The sequence below is a fragment of the Chanos chanos genome, chromosome 9, assembly GCF_902362185.1.
Source record: "Chanos chanos chromosome 9, fChaCha1.1, whole genome shotgun sequence".
Taxonomy (NCBI): Eukaryota; Metazoa; Chordata; class Actinopteri; order Gonorynchiformes; family Chanidae; genus Chanos; species Chanos chanos.
The window spans coordinates 18,731,167-18,751,284 of NC_044503.1; the positions used below are offsets into that span (position 1 = coordinate 18,731,167).

A 20,118-nucleotide genomic window follows, 5' to 3' on the forward strand; every position below is an offset into this window, starting at 1 on the left:
GCTGTGTCCCGTGTTGAATAATAAGGGATGCGATTTGTCCCGTATTTTTGTACACGTCGTTTCGTATGTACACTAGGTCTTCAAAGTGCTGAGAATAACATAACATCAAGTAAAACTAAACCAGTTATACATGCAGAATGGGGAAGTTTTTATTTCAGTGGTGACCTACAGACCAACAAGCTCTGCGTGCTGTTAGATTGCACGTCAGCGTCATTGTTTCCATTAGGTGTAACTCAGTGGTTACCTTGTAGCTTACAATTAAAAATAGCACCCTCAGTCACTGTGTTTTTCTTTTCCTTTTTATTTTAATGATGTCTCAAGTCCCCCGGTGAAATGTAAGAGGCTGTTGAGATATTGGGCTGAATGATCAGTGGGTCAGCCCTTTCCATGGCGACGAATACAAGGCAACTGTACTGTACAGTTTGCCATCGAGCTTTTTTCGGTCACCCATGGAGGGATGTCTATCCTTTAACAGCATCCTGCAGGTGTTACCCATGTCCGAGCAGAGCGGACTACACAGAGAGGAATCGCTCGATTCCGTATACTTCCCCCTCAGACTTCCCCTGAGGTGGACATGATGTATTGTCTGATTAATTGTATATTGCCAACTGTAGCCTATATTATAGCATCTGTTAGCTTATATTACACAGTAACCAATACAAATAGCTAGGCAATAATTAGTGCAAATATCATCCTGATATTGCATTCATTTGCTTAGATTTTGGGTTGAAGGTTAAGATAGTTATTTTTTTCTATAATTCATAAATATGATATATAAATATGACAATGTACAATTTAAAACATCTAAATAAATAACCCTATCGGTCTATCCTGTATAAGACATAAACAGGATACACTTTTAAATTTTTTTTTTTTTCTGCCTTAGAAAAAAAGGATCAAAGTATCCTTTTGTATTTAACAGCCTAATCCATACTGGGGGGAGCTGTTCTTGGGGGGCATCCCTTATTTCTCCACATAAAAGGTGGCAACCCTACTCATCGCAGGTAAAGGGAAAAACAGTGTTTATCCAGAAGATTTGTAATGACAGAGAGTCTGGTCCTATAGACAGTTTAGATATACATACATACACAGGTGTGCAAGATGGCTGTTGCTGGTTAAAGGAAGTAGACAGACCTGCAGGGCAGTGTGCAATCAGGAGGTATCAGGGAGGACATTAGCTAGAGTTGTTGTTGGTCAGGGTCACGACCTTCGCAACATCTTTCTCTAAGAACTTGGACACAAAAGGATGATTTTAGATTGTTTCAGGTTGGTTTCTTTACCAGTGGTTTAATAATGGCTCCTTTCAGAGGTCTTGGTACATGCCCAAGTTTTGGGGAAAATTTATCATATTTAACAGTGTTTTTCCAGTCAAATGTAGACGTTCTTTAAAAACATCATGGAGATTTTGCTCACTTTGTTTTGTGGATTTACAGAGACAAGATGATAGCTAGCATACAATTTCTGAAATATCTTGACAACAGTGTTTTTCTTGTTGTGGTTGTTCTCCTATATAAGGACATTAAGGAGAGATTTGTTTGTTCTGTCTGAGTCAGAAGGGAGAGGTACAATCAAATTGGATCATGACAATACCTATGGCAGGACATTTAGGCCATGCTAAAACCCTTGCAAAGATTGGTAGGGGATACTGTTGGCCAGGGGGATACACTGATGTCCAGCAATATTACACAGATGTCTAGAATACTAGTTTACAGCCAAACACAACACATTAAACAGGACACTACTCATACCCTTAACAGTCAAAGAGACTGCTTTATCATGTATTGCTACGGATATAGTTGGCCCACTGGACAGAGGAAATACAGGCAATAAATATACTCTGTTAGTGAGTGTTCATGGTACACACTCTCTCTAAGTACCATTGCTGCTGAGCTGGAATCTTTGGGTGAGTTATTCGACACCCATTCTTCTGCCGGAGATTTAGCCAATGTGGCTGGATGGCACAAAGCATGCAGGTTGAAATGCATTGTCATAAGTGTTTAGGATGTTTTTAAAGTATTAGTGTATTAGTGTCTAGTAAAATAAGTTTTAGCTTTTTTAGCTTAGACACCAAGACTGACATCATTAATAACTTCATTTTCTATCAGTTATCCACTAAGTGGCACCCTGTCATTTGGCACTTGTAGTTATATTTTTGCTGCATCCTTTGCTGGATGTCAAAATTTGTGCCTAATATTTAATTCTTGGTGCAGTGTTGAAGAGCTTGTCAATCCACCACACATGCGCCAACACATGCACACTCACTCACACATACACAGACACACACAACCAAAAAAGAGGAGCAAAGCTGGATGCATAATTAAGATGATTCAATGCAATTTTGATCTGATTTGATTTGAGCAAATCAGTGTTTTCCTTGATGTTAAGTTATGCTGAGGGATGTGGCAGGTTGTTAAAGATGAGTCATCCCCAAAACCCACGTAATCTTACACTTGCTCTGATGTTACCATTAAAGCTCTCTTGTGAGCATGATGTGCTTACTGATATTGACTTTTTTGTGTTTGCATATAACTTGTGAAACAACATTCATTTGTCTCACTTTAACAGAGGGCCAGAATGCCTCATCACTTTTTAGCATCTGTACACAAAGTGTTGGCCCACTCAGAACTGAAAATAAAAAAATAAAAGAAACAGGTTTTGCATTATAAGACTTTTTACTGTGGTTTTCACTGTGGCCTGCAAAGAGAACAGTAGGGAACCGAGAACGTTCAACTGGCTTAGTATGGAGAGAGTATGAATGCAGAATAAAGGAGAGCAGATGCATTGTTGTTAATGTCCAGTGACTGTGAGGCTGGGGCTGAGGAGCAGTATGGAAGGGTCTCTGCCTGCTCTTCTCTACTGCACAACAGTGTATGATTATGGAGTCTACTTAGTGCTTGTTAGTTATTCATTGGTCCCACCTAGTGGCTAAAGCTGTTTAGAGCATGCTGCATATTTGCACTACGAAGTGAATAAGTAAAACAGCTCAACCATGCCTATTGAACTAAAGTAATGGTTGTAATGATGATGATGATAATGATTGAATCCTAATGTGGTTTATATATTTGTCTCTGTCTTCCTGCCTCTCCGTGTCTCTCACTTTTTCTCACCAGACAACTACAAATCGAAAGCAGGTGGAGAATGTGGCAAAGAAAAAACTGGATAACTTAATGAAAGAATCTAAGATTCGGGACCGTGAGGACCCAGACAGTTTCACAGTAGCCACCTTGGCAGCCTCAGGGAAACACAAAGACAAGTCAGACATGAAGGTCTCTACAGATATTACATATGTCTGTCATGATTTTTCCCCCTGATTTAAATCCACTTAAACTTTGTTTTCAGACATTAATTTTTATGTTATCACTTTTTTTTCCTTGAACTGAGTTAACTGTGAGATGGATGCATTTAAGTTCTGTTGATTATGGAAAATAGCCCAACAATTTGGAATTGTATACATTTTATTTATTTTATTCTTACTGACACACTTTAAGCACATATTGTGGTATCAGAGGCCTTAGTTAATGCACTTTTCACTGATTTCTATAGAGCCAAACAAAACCAAAACCAGAATAAAAAAAACATGCTTGGTTTGATCACATGGTTCCACAAAGGCTACTTTCAGCTCTCATGTGAAATACTCACAGAATTCTCAAGGAATCTTATGACTCTTTATCTATGCTACAGTGTATTTCATCTCTACCAAAACTTTGCTGTATTGAATGAAGCCATAACAAAAAGCTGTGCACAGCTATGAAATCTGTTAACATTTGTTGTCTTGAAATCCTTCAAAGGGATGGAGCAGCCAAAATTAGACAGAGTGAAAGAGATAAAAGAGAATGTGTACAAAAGAGCCTTTGGAGTGTCTAGTTGAGCATCTCACATCACAGGATACATTGGTCTGACATTGGCCCCTGTGGAAGTGTAGGAGCATTGTGCTGCCAGAAGAGGAGCTCAGTGTATTGAACATTAAGACCATATGTTCATGCTGCATTTCAGAGTAAAGGGGACACAGGGACCACAGATGCTGGAGATGAGGCCAGCCCCAGTACCAACAAACGCCTGACTAGATCTTTCATGGGCAGCTTCTCTAAGCGCAAGGTAAGTCCAGATACAAGCTCCATACACATTCAGAGTGCAAAAGAATTTGCGTGCAATTCATTATCATTATTTCTCACTTAAAAAATAGATAAATAAACAACTAAATAATAACAATAAAAGAATATAGTTCATGGTTTAAATCCCAGATGCTTTGAACATGCTTTGCATTACTGTATTTTGCAATAAAACAGGGCACTTAGCCCTGTTTAGTTTAGGTACAGTCATGAAGGCACAAGAATGTAACTACTATGGGCCAGTATGGATCCCAAATGCAAAATCAACAACATCACTTGATGTAAACTTGTTAGTTCTAGTGTTAAACATGTCCACATGATCTGAGCAGTTTCTAAATTTCTCAAATGGTTTTGATCTTTATCCTATAGAAAAAAACAGCCAAACTGAGGAAGGTTTCCAGTTTTGAAGACACAGATACAGATCAGGAGAGTTCTGGCAGTGCATCTAGAGGAGCTCAGCACCACAGCAGGTATAGCACATCCACCTACTCTCACCCAAACCTCAAGTCCAAGCTGCAGAAATGAGATGTTTAAGTATTCATTTATTAAGTCCTCAAAAAACGAAGGTAATGATGCAGGCCATTAACATTCTGAGGTAGCTCGGGCCACTTCACACATTACACGATTTTAAGTTTAGTGAGCCGACTGTAGAAAAGTGATTCATGTCTTAAATTCAGGAAAATAAAAGTTCCTAAGGCTGTTTTCTATCTCTGTCAGCACTTTATCAGTATCTGATTCTCTATAAGTATATCATACTCTATCAGTATTCTTTTCTATATATTGTTCTCTTCAAAGTCATTGGAGACATTGTGTCTCTAAATATTACACATTGCCAATAGTCAGATATCTGACTGGACCGTAAAAAAATCATTATTTTATGACAAATTTTAGACTGTTTAAAGTAAGCGTACAAAACGAGACTCTAATTTTGTGTTTGTTTAACAAGCCCCAAGCTCACATGTTTGGAGTAAGAACCTAAAGGGGTCATACTGTTAAGCCTGAGGGTACTGAGTAGTGAATACTGAAACCTTTTCTCTCTTTCTTTAACTTCTCCTTGGAAACTGATCCTTTAAATGCAGTGAATCCTACAGCTCTGACAGGTGTATGTACATGTTTATGATTTTATATGCAGGAAGAAAAAAACCATGAAACTCTCAAGAGCTCTTTCAGATCTGGTCAAATACACCAAATCTGTGGCATTGCAGGAACTGGAAACACAAGGTGAGGAGCAGTACATTCTTCTCTCCATATCCGTGGTCATAGTCATACACGCATCAGATCTCTATATTATTAGAGCTTCTACCTCGCAGCTAACTTTCCCTTCAGAAAGTTTCACCCATGGTCAGAGCACTTGTGTCTCAATCAATGGTTGAATGTCAAAATAAATTTGAAATTAAAAGGCATAACATATCCCAACTCAGTCTTGAAGATTCTTCAAGGAGTGGGTTTTTTGAATATCTGAAAGCAAAATGCGATTTTGATAAGTAAGATTTTACAAGTCATACAACACTGTCTAAAAGAAATAAATCTAAAACATGAAACTGTCCTAAAAATAATTTAATGTAAATTAAATTATTAAATGGTTAAAAACATTATTTAATGTTTATGCAACAAGTCATAAGATTAAAGTCAGTTCCTATATTTGCATGTTTTAACTTCAAAGAAACTCTCAGCTGACCATGCAGAACATGGGAGAAAAGAACGTAAGAGATGAGACTCAGAAAAGGAAATATACGACTGAGATCACAGTGCCATGGTCTTGAATTGGCTTTTCATAATGCCTAGATTCAAGTTCAAACAGCCCAAATGAATTGGCTTTTCATAATGCCTAGATTCAAGTTCAAACAGCCCAAATGAATTGGCTTTTCATAATGTCTAGATTCAAGTTCAAACAGCCCAAATGAATTGGCTTTTCATAATGCCTAGATTCAAGTTCAAACAGCCCAAATGAATTGGCTTTTCATAATGCCTAGATTCAAGTTCAAACAGCCCAAATGAATTGGCTTTTCATAATGCCTAGATTCAAGTTCAAACAGCCCAAATGAATTGACTTTTCATAATGCCTAGATTCAAGTTCAAACAGCCCAAATGAATTGGCTTTTCATAATGCCTAGATTCAAGTTCAAACAGCCCAAATGAACTGGCTTTTCATAATGCCTATATTTAAGTTCAAACAGCCCAAATGAATTGGCTTTTCATAATGCCTAGATTCAAGTTCAAACAGCTCAAATATTGGCACTGATGTTGGAGAGAATATGCCCACTTGGTGACAGACCATGGTCAGATCTTTGGGCGTCATGTTCAGTCTTAGATTTTTACTGGAGAAAGATAAGGGCCTCAGGCAATGAAATTTTGGGTTTTAAGGTCAGAATTTGATTATGAGATCTGTAGAAGTGATTTACAATGACTTAAGAATGCATAACAATATTTGTAGAAATATTTCTAGCAAGACATGGTTACAGAGGACAAAGAAGGTCATTACATATTATTAATGAGATATAGAAAATGGAACATATAACTTTACAGCTAAAACTTTAGAAAGAAAGGGAGTGGCCTTGCTACATGAAAATGGGGAACACACAGTACATGACTCAGTGGAGTTTTATGAAACATTTTGATTATGTTTAATGTTGTGATAAAGAGTAAAGTAACTAAAGCAACTATTTTAGCTGGGTTGCTCATCTTATGTCCATAGACTCTTTGTACAGTATAAAGAATGTGTCTTTTTTCCCCTTAAAAAAGGCTGTGGTGTAAAGAATTGCTTAAGTTGTCCTGTTTCATCTGTATTACCTGTAATTCTGGCTTCTCTGATCTTCATGCGCTATGAGTTATGGGCTACAGTCTTTTATTAGTCTTTGTAGGCAAGCCAGAAGAAAAGAAGAACTTTTTTCAATTTTCTGAACTAGAAAAACAAGTGACTTTTTTGGTCCACAGCAGCCAGCTGCAGTTGGCAGGTGTCATCTCTAAGTGAAACAAAGGCTCATCAGCTAATCCAGCAAAAGCCAAGCGAGTTCATCCGCTTTAACCAACGCCAGCTCTCAAGGATTTACCCTTCTTCCTACCGGGTAGACTCCAGCAACTTCAATCCCCAGGCATTCTGGAATGCCGGCTGCCATCTTGGTATGCAAATAAAGTGTTCCACTGTTCCAAGCTGTGCATAAACTAGATATATATATATATATCATTAAATATTGTTGATTTCAGAGAAATTTGCTTAATTTTCTAAGCCAGATTTTCCTGCCCCAGAAGATCCCCCATTAAAGTACTGACAAGGTGTGAATATAAGCTTTAGAGGCATAATGAATCAGAGGTGCACAGTGCTGAATTATGGCAGCACAAAAACATTGCAGAATATATCATGAAGCCAACAATTTCCTTAGCTATGCAGCTGCAAACTCTGTAAAACCCTCATGGGTCATTTTTAATAATAGTCTGATATGTGTGTCAGTAACTAGTAAATGGAATGTGCATTAAAATAATCATTTGTGTAAAGATATCTTCGAAATACCCCTGAGTGTCCTATGATTGTATTGCTTAATATTCATTCCATCCTTCTTATTTAGTGGCTTTGAACTACCAGTCAGAGGGCAGAGTGCTCCAGTTGAACAGAGCAAAATTTTACAGTAACGGGAACTGTGGCTACACCATGAAACCCTCCTGCATGTGTGAAGGTGAGTCTCGCTTGTCTCAGAGTATATGAATGTAAAAATGGCAGTTAATGCATCCAAAACAACATTTTTGTAAAAAAAAAAAATCTTTGAAAATGAAATTGATCACATCTGATCTAGTCTTTCTATTTACTTTTATTATGCAGGAATCACAAAGTATTCTGTAAAAATAGCTTTGTACATCCGTAGTAGTATTGCACCATATTTTATTGTGATAACAGCTTTTTCTGACAGAGAGAGATACAGTTAAATAAGGTTGTTTTTTTAAAGTGTTTTTGAATACCTGTATGGTTATTTTGTGCTTTTTTTTGTATGAAGGTCCATTTTGGGTTCAATCAATTAGCATCATTTTCACAAATCAAAACGAGAACACTGAGATATGTCACAGTGTGTGATTTCAGATAGAGTGACCCATGAGGAACAATATTACTAATATAAAGAAAAGGCTCAAAGAATCTGTGAGGCAATGAGTGAGAGACTGAGTGATTGAGTGAATGACTAAATGAATGAGGTAATTAATGATCCAGTAATGCACAGAGTACGCCACAGTTCCCCATCATTGTCCAGGTAACTTCAACCCAATTCTGGAGGATCCACTGCCAGGTCAGATGAGAAAGCAGCTGGTTCTTAAGATCATCAGTGGGCAGCAGCTGCCCAAGCCCAAAGATTCCATGCTTGGTGACCGAGGAGAGGCAAGTCCAAAATCTAGAGTTGACAAATCCCAGCAAAATGAGCCCAGAGTCTGGCTATGTGGAGATATATTTCATATTTGTAACAATTCGTGCACTTAACATGCATTCCACACTGCAATATTTACAGTAATGACTAAGAGGTTTGACTGACACTGTTTGAGGCTCTGACTGGCAATGACAAACTGAGTCCATGAGCACAGTAATAGAACTGTGTATGTTTACAATTTTTCCAAATAGTAAAGTAAAAAAAAGAAACATTTTGCCTGGGAAGTTTGCTGTGGATATAGAAATCTGAGGGAAATTAAAACAAAAAAGAAACATTATTTTTCAAGTTTTCAAGTCAAATGATGCACTCTCTATGTCACCTTCATGCAGTACATTTTAAATACCACTTATGGCAAGATCTTTACCCTAAGGTCCAGGGCTACTGTGATTCTGTATTTCTTTCTACCACAGATCATTGATCCCTTTGTGGAGGTTGAGATTATTGGCCTGCCGGTTGACTGCTGTAAGGTACAAACCAGAGTGGTAGATGACAATGGTAAGTACTCACAATTGTAGGTGTAAATAGTAAACATCCTTAAATTTACATGGGAATATTAGGGTATGTATGCTTATTGGTTTGTCACAATATGGTATTTTACATGTGTGTGTGTGTGCTTGTGTTACCTGTAGATGAGAAGCAGAATGTGAAAGAAAACAGAATGAGAGACTCAGTCTATATCCCAAACTTTCAAACTGTTACCTCTCTGCGTCTGTTCTATCCTTCTCCCTGCCCCTCTCCTAGGATTCAATCCAATGTGGGAGGAGACACTAGTTTTCACTGTGCACATGCCAGAGATTGCACTGGTACGCTTCCTGGTTTGGGATCATGACCCTATTGGTCAAGACTTCATTGGCCAAAGGACTATTGCTTTCAACAGCATGATGCCAGGTACAGGTCCTACCAATCAGCTTTGTAACTTTATGCTAGTCTTTCCAAATCCTGCTCCAGCAGGCCCACCGCTCTGTCCATTTTATGTTTTTGCTTTCCCACACCTACATTAGCTAATCAAGGCCTTGATGTTTAGTTGAGGAGTAGATACAGGTGTGTTAGAGCAGAAAGAGATTTAAAATGTGCTGACGAGTGGGATCAGCCTCCAGGAGAAGTGCTTCAGCTCTTGTCCTCTGTTGAATTCTGACTTGATGAATGAGATTTCCCCTGAACCTTGATTTTTTTTTAGACTACTATTGTGTGTATGGTTGTCGTTGTGTGTTTGTTTAGGCTACCGTTGTGACTGTCACGGAATGTTGATTTGGGCTAACATCATGTGTATGATTGTCATTGTTGTTCTTGTTACTCTTATGTGTATAATTGTCATCGTGTGTTTTCGGTTTTTCAGGTTACTGTTATGTGTGTTATTGTCATTGTGTGTTTGGTTTTTCAGGTTACTGTTATGTATGTAATTGTCATTGCATGTTTGGTTTTTCAGGTTACTGTTACATGTATAGGTTTCATTCTGTGTTTGGCTTTTCAGGCTACCGTCATGTGTATTTGGAGGGTATGGAGGAGGCATCGATCTTTGTTCATGTAGCTGTGCATGACGTCACTGGTAAGGTATGTACCACTGCATAGAAAAAAAGAACATCATTGCTAAATATGCTGCCACAGAGCAGGTGGGTTATTTTATTACTGGAGCCTGAAATTCTTTTTTACGTGTATTTTTCTTATTCTGAATAATACAACTGCAATACTCTTTTTTTTTTTACTTTATTAGGGATCTTTATTTTGGATTTTGCAATAGCTGGTTATCTGGTGACACAAAGATATGTGAATTAGCCCAGTGACAGTCATGGTACATTTGCAAAACCTCTCTTCACCTGAACTTAGAGGATATCCATTGACCTCAGTTCCAGCTCTCACATTGCATTGAAAACAGAGGAACATATTCTATCAGGTGCCTGGATTCAATCAAAACATATTTCTACAACAAAACTCAACGTATCATGTGATGTTATCTTGCAGTCAAACAAAGAGCAATGGCTGTAACATGCATCAAAGCATCTTGGTTCATTTTTCATCTCTACTGATATTTTGATTTGTAGATGAGGCTACATATATAAATACAGATCAAATGTTTGGACCCACTTTAAAGAAATACCTTTTTCAAAAAACTACAAACAATGTCAGCTAATGATCCAGTGGTGCCCACAGCGTTGATATGAATTATGTACAGTTAATGAAAATGTGATGGCTGACTGTATGATGTGGGTTGGTGAAAAAAAACCTTTTCGTTTTTTAAATTAAACAAATGCGTCATAGACAACTTCACAGCAACCTGATCTTATGAAACATACATACATAAAAACAGATATAGATTAACAAACAAATTAATCAGTTAACAAAGAGCAGATCGGGCGTGATATTTGTTTGTATATGGTGCTACACAAGCAGTTTGGTGCAGTTTACTCTAAATGTAAAAGTAGACTGAGGTACGGGTGGAAGCACAAGGAGTTCCCGCAAGCCTGTAATTGTAAGAGACATGCAGTGGGCCTTTAACTATAGTTTCCAGCCTCCGCAAACATGTAAAAAAAACTGCAGTAGAATATTAACACTGAGTTACAATTTCCATAAGTGTGTATAATGCTCTTTACATATCCATGACCATTTAGGCAACCCATTGCTTTCTCAATATCAAACATGTGAAATGAGTAAGCAGTACTTCACTGTATTTGGTATATTGTTACTATCGTTATTGTTTGGTATATTGTAACATATTGTTACTGACACACATAATATGGCCTAATACATTTCAGCTATGATAGGGTGTCTGTAGTAACATGTCTATTGTAACATCACATCTGTAGTAAGCATCTCTGTGGCTTATGATAGTGAACTGTGATGCGGCTTAATGCAGTTGGCTTGGCCTTTTAGGACTGTTTGACAGCTTTGTGGCACAGACATACTTTCAAATTCTAATTTTATTTGTCACACACACAGATCATACACAGTGAAATGCTTATTATGACTGTCCGTGACATAAAGATAAAATTTAGGGATAAAAATTAACTATTATATGGATAGAAAGAGAAAAATATAAAGAATATAATATAAGGAAAAATATATATAAAAAATATAGTATAAAAGATATAAGAGATAGGTACAGCAGCAGTATGACTGTATTGGGAGTAAAGTGCAGATATGTTCAGTTTATGTGCAAAAACAATGAGCTGTGCAACATCAGGCTGAGGTAGTTACAGTGAAATGAAATTGCCAACATATATGATAAACAGTTATAAAAATGGGGTGTTGGGCAACAGGTCCAAGATCCAATCCTAGGTGTTGACCTAGCTTAGGGTCCGAATGGTCTCTGGGAAGAAGCTCTTCCTCATTCTCTCTGTATTGGCCTGCAGAGAACAGAAGCGCTTCTTTGACCGCATCAGAGAGAAGAGTTCATTGTTTGGATGACTGAGATCCCTCACTATCTCCCTGGCCTTGGCACAGCAACACTTGGTGTAGATAGACTGCAGGTCAGGGAGCTCAGTGCAGATGGTGCGCTCAGCTGATCGTACCACCCTCTGGAGAGTCTGCCTATCCTGCTTGATGCTGTTCCTACACCAGGCTGTGATGCTTCCCGTCAGGATGCTCTCGATGGTGCAAGTGTAAAAGTTCCTTAGCATCTTAGAGGGCAATTTTTAAGTCTCTTAAGCATCTAAGGTGGTAAAAACACTGACGGGCCTTCTTCACCAGGGTGTTAATGTCACAAGACCATGATAGGTCCTACATGATGTGGACACCCAGGTAGCGAAAACTGTCCACTCTCTCTGCTGGGTTCCCTCTGATCCTAGGGTGTAGTAGCTCCTCTCCTACTTCATGCTGAAGTCTACTATCAACTCCTTTGTCTTGCTGATGTTCAGGGGGAGGATGTTCTCCTGCCACCAGTTCTCCAGGCCTTTAATCTCCTTCAGGTAGCCCTTCTCCTTGTTATCAGAGATCAGGCCCACCAACAGTGGTAGAGCTGGAAGTGGCCACACAGTCATACGTGTACAATGAGTACAGCAATGGGCTCAGGACACAATCCTGTGGGGCCCAAGTGCTGAGGTTTAAGGAGAGTGAGACATGTCTGCCCACCCATACTGCTTGTGGTCTACCTGTCAGGAAGTTGGAGATCCATTGACGCGGGGACGGGTTTAAGTCCCAGGTCCTCCAACTTGGTGGTGAGTTTGGAGGGTATTATGGTCTTAAATGCTGAACTGTAGTCAGAAAACAACATTTTAAGATAATTTCAGTGTCCAGATGGCTCAGGGTGTACAGTGTTTCCCACAGGTCTGAAATATACAGGTGGCGATAGCCAGCAGGAAGGGCTGGCATTACTTTTTGGTGCAAACATGGTCTACTACATGTGACATACAACAAATATGTGTGACCTTTAACACAATATTTTGATTTATTGAATATTTCTGTCCATTTCATATAATATATTTCACAGACCTTGTGCTTGTAAAATACCCACCGTGTTCACATTTTCTAGCGTAATAGCAAAGAACGTCTCTCTCTCTGTTTCTCGGCAGAGGATGTGTGATTCAGGGTTTCCGTTAGCCCGTAATTAATGGGTTTTGCCTTGTAAAATTTAAAAAAAAAAAAAAAACAATAAATTAAAAACTTGCCAGTCAAAATGTCCAGTGATAATGCTTGTACAAAATGCAGCTATAACGACAGCTATCCCTAAACAGGACATTTTTGTTTTGACAGCGAAACAGCATGGAGGAGGAGAGTGTGACGCAGCTTATGCACATTGTAATCTGCAAAGATACATTGGACACATTTGATTTCAGATCGGCAGTAGAGGACTTTGCGATGAAAAAAAGGAGAAAACAAAATGTTACCTGGTAGCCTTTAAGCTACACTTGATGCCATGTAGGCCAGGTATGGGAGGAGTAGAGCAAGGGGAGATTGTCCACTAGTTAATCGCAGATGGCATTGTTCTCTTGGACGGATAAAAAAATAAAATTAAAAAAAGCTAAAATGGTTAAGTTTCAGTGATTACACACACACACTGTGAACAGCGAGCAGTGAATTTGTCCTCTGCATTTGACCCATCCAACACACCAGTAGTGAACACACACCAGACACAGGAGCAGTGGGCAGCCTTCCTTGGTGAGCGCCCAGGGAGCATTGGGGTTAAGTGCCTTGCTCAAGGGCACACAGCCGTGGATGTTGGGCCTGGGAATCGAACCGGCAACCCTCCAGTCACAAGCCCGGTTCTCTACCCTTTAGACCACGGCTGCCCAAAGGGATGATGAGCCAGCCAGGAGGGTGACCAAATATACTCTGGTGGCCATTAATATACCTGAGTGGTCCGCTCAAGTAAAGTCTATGTGTGGGAAATACTGGTGTATGATGGCATCATGAGTATTTCAGTTGGGACGGTAAGCAAATTGTAATGGGTCCAAGGTGTCAGGTAATGAAGCGGTGATGAAGTCTCTGACCAGCCTTTCAAAGCACTTCATCACAACTGAGTTCAGGGCTACTGGGTGATAGTTGTTGAGACAGGCAAGCTGGGGTTTCTTTGGGACAGGAATGATAATAGACTGTTTAAAGCATGTGAGGATTACCAACTGTGCCAGGGAGAGGTTGAATATCTCTGTGAACACAGGTGCTAGCTGGTCAGTGCAGGCTCGAAGGACCTGACCTGAGATACCATCTGGTCCTGCTGGCACGTTGTACTCAGAGATGATGAAAGTGTTCCCCGCTCCAACACTTTCTGCATGCATGGTGCCATTAGCACTGTTGCTGCTGTGAGCACCACTAGCGTCGTTAGTGCTGTTAGCTGCAGCCTCTAATTGAGCATAAAAAGTGTTCAGCTTGTCCGCCAGAGACGTGTCCACATTCACCATTTTGGAGGATGGTGTTTTATAGTCTGTTATCTTTCCCAGCCCCTGCCACAGGCTCCTGGAGTCACTGCGTTGGGACTGTGACTCTAACTTCCTCCCGTTGCGCCGCTTCGCCTCCTTCATTGCTCTCCGTACATCATAAGACACAGCCTTGTACTCGTCCATGTTCCTGGTGGCGAGCCACATGTTATAGGCAGCAGTGTGAGATCTCAGAGCTTCGCGAATGATTTTGTCCACCCACAGCTTCTGATTAGGGAATGTTCTGGTTATGGATTTGTGAAGTATATCATCCGCCTGTTTCCCAATAAATCCCACAACCACTTCCATAAACATGTTAAGGTCCTCAGAGCTGCGCCTGAGCATGTCCCAGTCTTTGTCATCTAGATAAGATGCACAGAATATTTTTTTTTCTACTTTTGCACGTTCTCAACCAGGTACTGTGCCAGACTTACAAACAACAGAAACATAATTCACCAGTTGTGGAACAGAGACAACAGATTACAGATGTGACAACACACTGAACGCTTGTTAAGCTGCACAAACTCCTGATTGAATCCAGGCAGGTCTCAGTTCAGAGTACATCTTGTGTCACTGGTGTATTCTTGAGATAAAGAATTAAAGAAATATTGATGTAACCCCATGAAGAAACAAGGGCAATCTAAAATAAGTAGGGACTTTTTTCCGCTCTGCTGTGCACATGTTGGGCTCACTCCTTCTTCTGCACTTGCTCTTTACTGTGATGTTTTTTATGTTGTTGTGTGCTTTTGTCAGCCATTAGTCTGTTTGTCTCTTTATAGTTCTCTCTCTTTCTTCCTATTTCTCTCCCACTTTTTGATCACGTTCTCTCTCCTTTTTTGTGTATTACAGTGTACCTGTCTTAGTCGATCTTGTTAGGAGCCCTGACGCTGTCACTCTAAAGCAGGTGTAGTGACTCCCTGCATGTCATTCTCAGTCATGAGAATTCAGTATGCCATTTCCTATAACCAAAGTGGCACAGCTGTAGAAGCTCCTTTCCCAGCATTTTCATTGAGCCTAAGTAGATCCAAAATCTGCCCCAAAGCAGTTAAATTAAAACCCTCAGTGCATTTTGCAGGTGTGGATTGTAACTTTGAAAGTAATGAAAGTATGAAAGTATGAGTGCCCCACAGTTATCTCAAGAATCTTTCAATGAATGATAACTCTTGCTGTTGTATCCTGCTCAGTTGAGTTTAGATCAGTGGAAAAGAAAGGAGAATTATCTGTCTGTTCCTTTCACTCAAGTAGACCGCTACTCAAGTCCCTATGTGTTAGATACACTGGCACCTGCTCTCCTTAAGTATTGTATACTCCTAATTAATGAAACCAAAACAAAAAGAGAAAGAAAAGAAATCTCAAAAGCAAGACATCAAAATCTTATTGCTCCACCGTCTCTGGCATTTAATCTCTCTTAATGTTGTTAGTGCTTAGTCCACACATAACAGGGAAGATCACTGTTGATGATGCTGACAGTAAACAGGTGTCAGGTCGCTGACCAAGAGAACTGACATTTCTTTGCCTTATCTCATCATCTGCTTTTCAGCAAATTAAAATATTTTTAAGATTGGAAATTTGGTTGCTGCAGAAAGTGTGCTGCAGAGCTGAACAAATGATACTCTCAGCCTATTGTAGACTTTTTTAATATGGGTGGACCTATCTAACACAATAATGTAACATTCAAATGCTGTACAATTATATATTTTTTAAAGCAGAATGTAAACTATGTGTCATATGATCTGAAAAAGCAGTGATGCTGAATCTGACATGTGTTTGCATTTACATTCTAGTGAAGTGAACTTAGATAGTATCAATTTAGATAGTATCATGCTGCAAAAATATTTCATTTCATGGCCATTCTTGTCTGAAAAAGCTTTTCTTTAGGTTGTTTTAGATATTCAGAAAAGCACCCCTTGGATCTACTTCAACATGGTTCATGATACGACATTGGTTTCTGAGTAAAATATGTTTCATGCATGTCATTTTGATGCCATTTTGAAGAGTGATACTGAACACCAGAGAGAGGGCTTAGAATAAGAGTTAATAACTAAGTATCATATCAGATATCATCTGTCATCTCTGTTTCTGGTGTCAGTCAGTGAATTTCTGTTCCTCCCAGCATGCAAACCCTGGTCACCCACTTGTGTTCCTGTCAAACACCATATTCATTCACACCACTGTGATATCACACTATTTCGACAAAACGAGTCTTGTATGTGTGTCTGTGTCTGTCAGTTTGTGTCACCACCTGTACCAGTGAATGGATGGTGTATACTCACAGTTTTTTGGGAGAGAAGCCCCAGGCAGTCTTTTCTTATTTCTGCTCAAAGCTGATGACTCACAGAATGACCAAGAAGGGGATGATGAGTCATGGTGTATGTTGTGTGATTTGGAAATGGTAAAACCAGAGAAGTGTGGAAAAAACAGCACTGGAATTGCTCTCAAATGCTTAACTAATATTAATAACACCGAGTTCATAATGTTAGCACCATTGTCCTGTGTGTCACTGGGTCTTTAGCAAATGGTGCAATGATTATTTCATGGTGGCTATTGTCAGACAGAACTCCTTAGTAAATTAGTTGGTAAAACAGTGATAAGTTCAGTGTGATTAAATAGGCTTTTATTCTTTAATTAAAATGGCAAACGGATCATAATTATCAAAATGATTCTACTGCAAGATTTGTTCGAAAAAACAACAGTAAATGATTTATGTAGTATTGAAAGTGTGAAGTTATTAAAGTAATACAACCTGGTTTCAGTCCAAACAGTAGTGATATCAAGACAGATAGTTGAAAATAAGTTAAACATTCAACATAAATTAAACATAAAAGATGAGAGTTAAACTCAACTACTTAAAACATGATCAGCAATCATAAGAAGGATCAATGGGTAAAGAGTGAATAAGGAAAGAAAATATGATGGACAGAAAAAGTGAGTGTGTGTGTGTGTGTGTGTGTGTGTGTGTGTGGTGTGTGTGTGTGTGTGTGTGTGTGTGTGTGTGTGTGTGTGTGTGCACGCGCACGCGTATGTATATGAATGTGTATGTGTGCGTGTGTGTGTAAGCGGGTCTGTGTGTGTGCGTGCAGATGTGTGTGGGTGATTGGGTCGATGGGTAGGTGGATGAACAGAGAGAGACACACAAGCGGAATAAAATGTGGGAAGTCTTTGAATGAGCAATAACCAAATATGCAACTCATTAAATTATATTAATTAAGATTATTAGCTCTCAGTAACCAAACTATGCCTAAAGGCAAACTATGGAGTAGAATGTATATGTGTTATATTACATGACGTGATAGTTTGTAAAAATAGAACACATGCAATGCTTTTTCATGTCCTAGACCAATGAGAAAAATGGGTAACGTTGCAAACACGGTGGGTTTTTAAGCATGAATAAATCTTCTGATTGTTATCTGTTTATGAGAAATAGGTCTGTAACTTAAACATACATTTGATATTAAAAGATTCTCACAAGTGTACAAGCAGGAAACAGAAACAACAGAAACAAACAATTTCTGTAAACAGGTCCCTGTTCTGACAGAGGAGAGATTAAAAAGATTTATGTTGTCTGGTTTGACTGATTCCAGGTGATAAATTCTTTACTTATGTCTCAGGTGCAAGCTGCCAGTGGCATAAAAGGCCTGTTTCACAGAAGCCCAAAGCAAGCTTCTCTGGACAGCCATGCTGCTGCTCTGCTCAGCCATAAGCATACCTTTGGAGCCCACCTGCTTCGCCGCACTGCCAGTGCACCAACCAAAGGCCAGTCAAAGGTTAAGAAGGGCTTGCCTGAGATCTCCCCAGACAACAAAGACTGCAGCTCTGAGGGAGCAAGTGAGGAGCCTGAGTCTGAGGCACAACCACTAGAGTGCAGAGGAGATGCAGCATCCGCACAGCCATGGGATGGCACCAATGGGGGGCTCCACCCTGACAGTAGCAAAGGTAAGAGTCTGTTCTTTCACCATAAACCTTGCACCACAGCATCACAAAACAAGGGTGCAATGAGTGAACCACTGAAGAGGGCTAACAGGCTAAGGCTGCAGGACCCACTGGAGGAGAAACAGGGTGTATTTGCACGTGTGGCGATCACCAGCTCGGGCCGAATTGGCGTGACCTCCAACTGCATCAAGTGTGTGATTGGCTCCAAAGAGAGTCCTGACCTGGAGAGAAAATCACCGACTGACTCATCTCAGCCCAGGCATCCAACACAAAGCAGACCGGAGAAGGCTGCACGCTCGCCCACAGGCACCAGGCAGGTCCAGCCGGAGGCAAGCCCCAAACCACAAGCCCTGGCCCAGCTACAGCCTCCAGAACAACCCAAGCCCAAACCCATGCCTCAGGCTCAGCACAAGCCCATTCCACTACCTAGGACCAAAGCTAAATGCAGGCAAACTCTGCATGCACAGCATTCCAGTCCTCCAAAAGAGGCTCCAGCTAGAAATGCCTGTACCTGCAGTGTCCCTCGGAAACACTTCACGACTCCCCCAGTTCCTCTGGTGCAAGATGGCTTGCTCTGGCAATGTCCATCCCCAGCAAACTATGGCAGCAGCTGCAGCTTCAGTAAGCCTGCAACCAGTGGCATCTGCCTGTCTGACAGCGACTGGAGCAGCACAGGCAGTCTGGATCTGCCTCCCATCATCTCTGCATGTGTGATGGATAACCGCCGACGAGCAGTGGGGACGCTGCAGCGTGAAATGAATGCCCTGTTTGCCCAGAAAATGGAAGAAATTCGCAGTAAATCTCCCATGTTTTTCACTGGTAAGATTGGTAAACATGTAGATGGATTTAAGGTCCTATGTGGATCCCAGTTCCCTTTCTGCTCCCTGTGTGATTTAGCATATGGCTGTTTGTGGATCTCTAGAGACTGTAGGCTACCTTTACACCATCAGGAAAAGTGACACAACTTTGATTTTTCTTTTTGAATGAACTTGAAACTTGAAACATGAAACTTGAATGAACGAAAGACAAAGTTTGCTTAATGGATGAACAAAAGACAGAGATTGCTTAATGCATACTTAACTTCTAAAGAGAATGTGAATAGTAAGTACTTGGATACTGTTCTTGCTTTCAGCTCCAATCACAGCAGATGGCATGAACAATAAGCATACACAGTATGGATTTACTTAGGCTTCTTTTTTCAACAATGAGTTCCTGCTCTTGTTACTTATGATCTATCTCCCAAAACTATTTCTCACTGCTCCAAGACTGCCAAACATATAGCTAGATCCCCTGATAGGTTTCCACACCCATATGAAAGATGATTTCCTGCGATTTTGCAGATAAACAAATCTGAGAAGCATAGCTCTCCTGACCATTTGCTGTCTTCATTTCCAGATGTTCCTTGAATGTCTATGAAATGTATGGTTGTGTCTCTTTTTCACAAAATATATTTCACCTCCCAGTCTGTGCCATGAAATAATATTTTATATTTTATGTAAGACTACGTAGACCAAGCTCTTCCCACAAATAATGTCTCTCCCTCACCCCTTTCCCCTGCTGGTCCATTGCATCCTACCTCTGATATAACTCAGAGAGAACTCCAGGAAATCACGAGGGGTCAGTTTGGGAAATACTTACACGATACTTGCCTTGAGATTTTTAAGATATTGAGCAGGATAAAAGCTTTCACATGACCAGTGGAGTCTATCCAAGACATGCTGTTAACCATTCCTCTGTGCTACACTTAAGTAAAGGCAGCAACTTCACACACCCCTGTAAAGCAGCATACAATATGTTAGATTAAAGGCTGCAAATGCTCTGAGGACT

General features: G+C 40.0%; 1 protein-coding gene across 1 annotated transcript in view; it reads left to right on the forward strand.

Annotated features, from left to right (window-relative positions):
- Nucleotides 1–20,118, forward strand: part of plch2a (phospholipase C, eta 2a) — a 44,327-nt gene that overhangs the window by 21,390 nt on the left and 2,819 nt on the right. Inside the window, exons 11-21 of the mRNA XM_030785276.1 lie at nt 3,111–3,266; nt 3,994–4,095; nt 4,479–4,579; nt 5,242–5,330; nt 7,047–7,229; nt 7,673–7,780; nt 8,345–8,469; nt 8,926–9,010; nt 9,257–9,403; nt 9,987–10,066; nt 17,970–18,294. Coding sequence (XP_030641136.1) covers nt 3,111–3,266; nt 3,994–4,095; nt 4,479–4,579; nt 5,242–5,330; nt 7,047–7,229; nt 7,673–7,780; nt 8,345–8,469; nt 8,926–9,010; nt 9,257–9,403; nt 9,987–10,066; nt 17,970–18,294 — 1,501 coding nt within the window. The remainder of the gene's footprint in view (nt 1–3,110; nt 3,267–3,993; nt 4,096–4,478; nt 4,580–5,241; nt 5,331–7,046; nt 7,230–7,672; nt 7,781–8,344; nt 8,470–8,925; nt 9,011–9,256; nt 9,404–9,986; nt 10,067–17,969; nt 18,295–20,118) is intronic.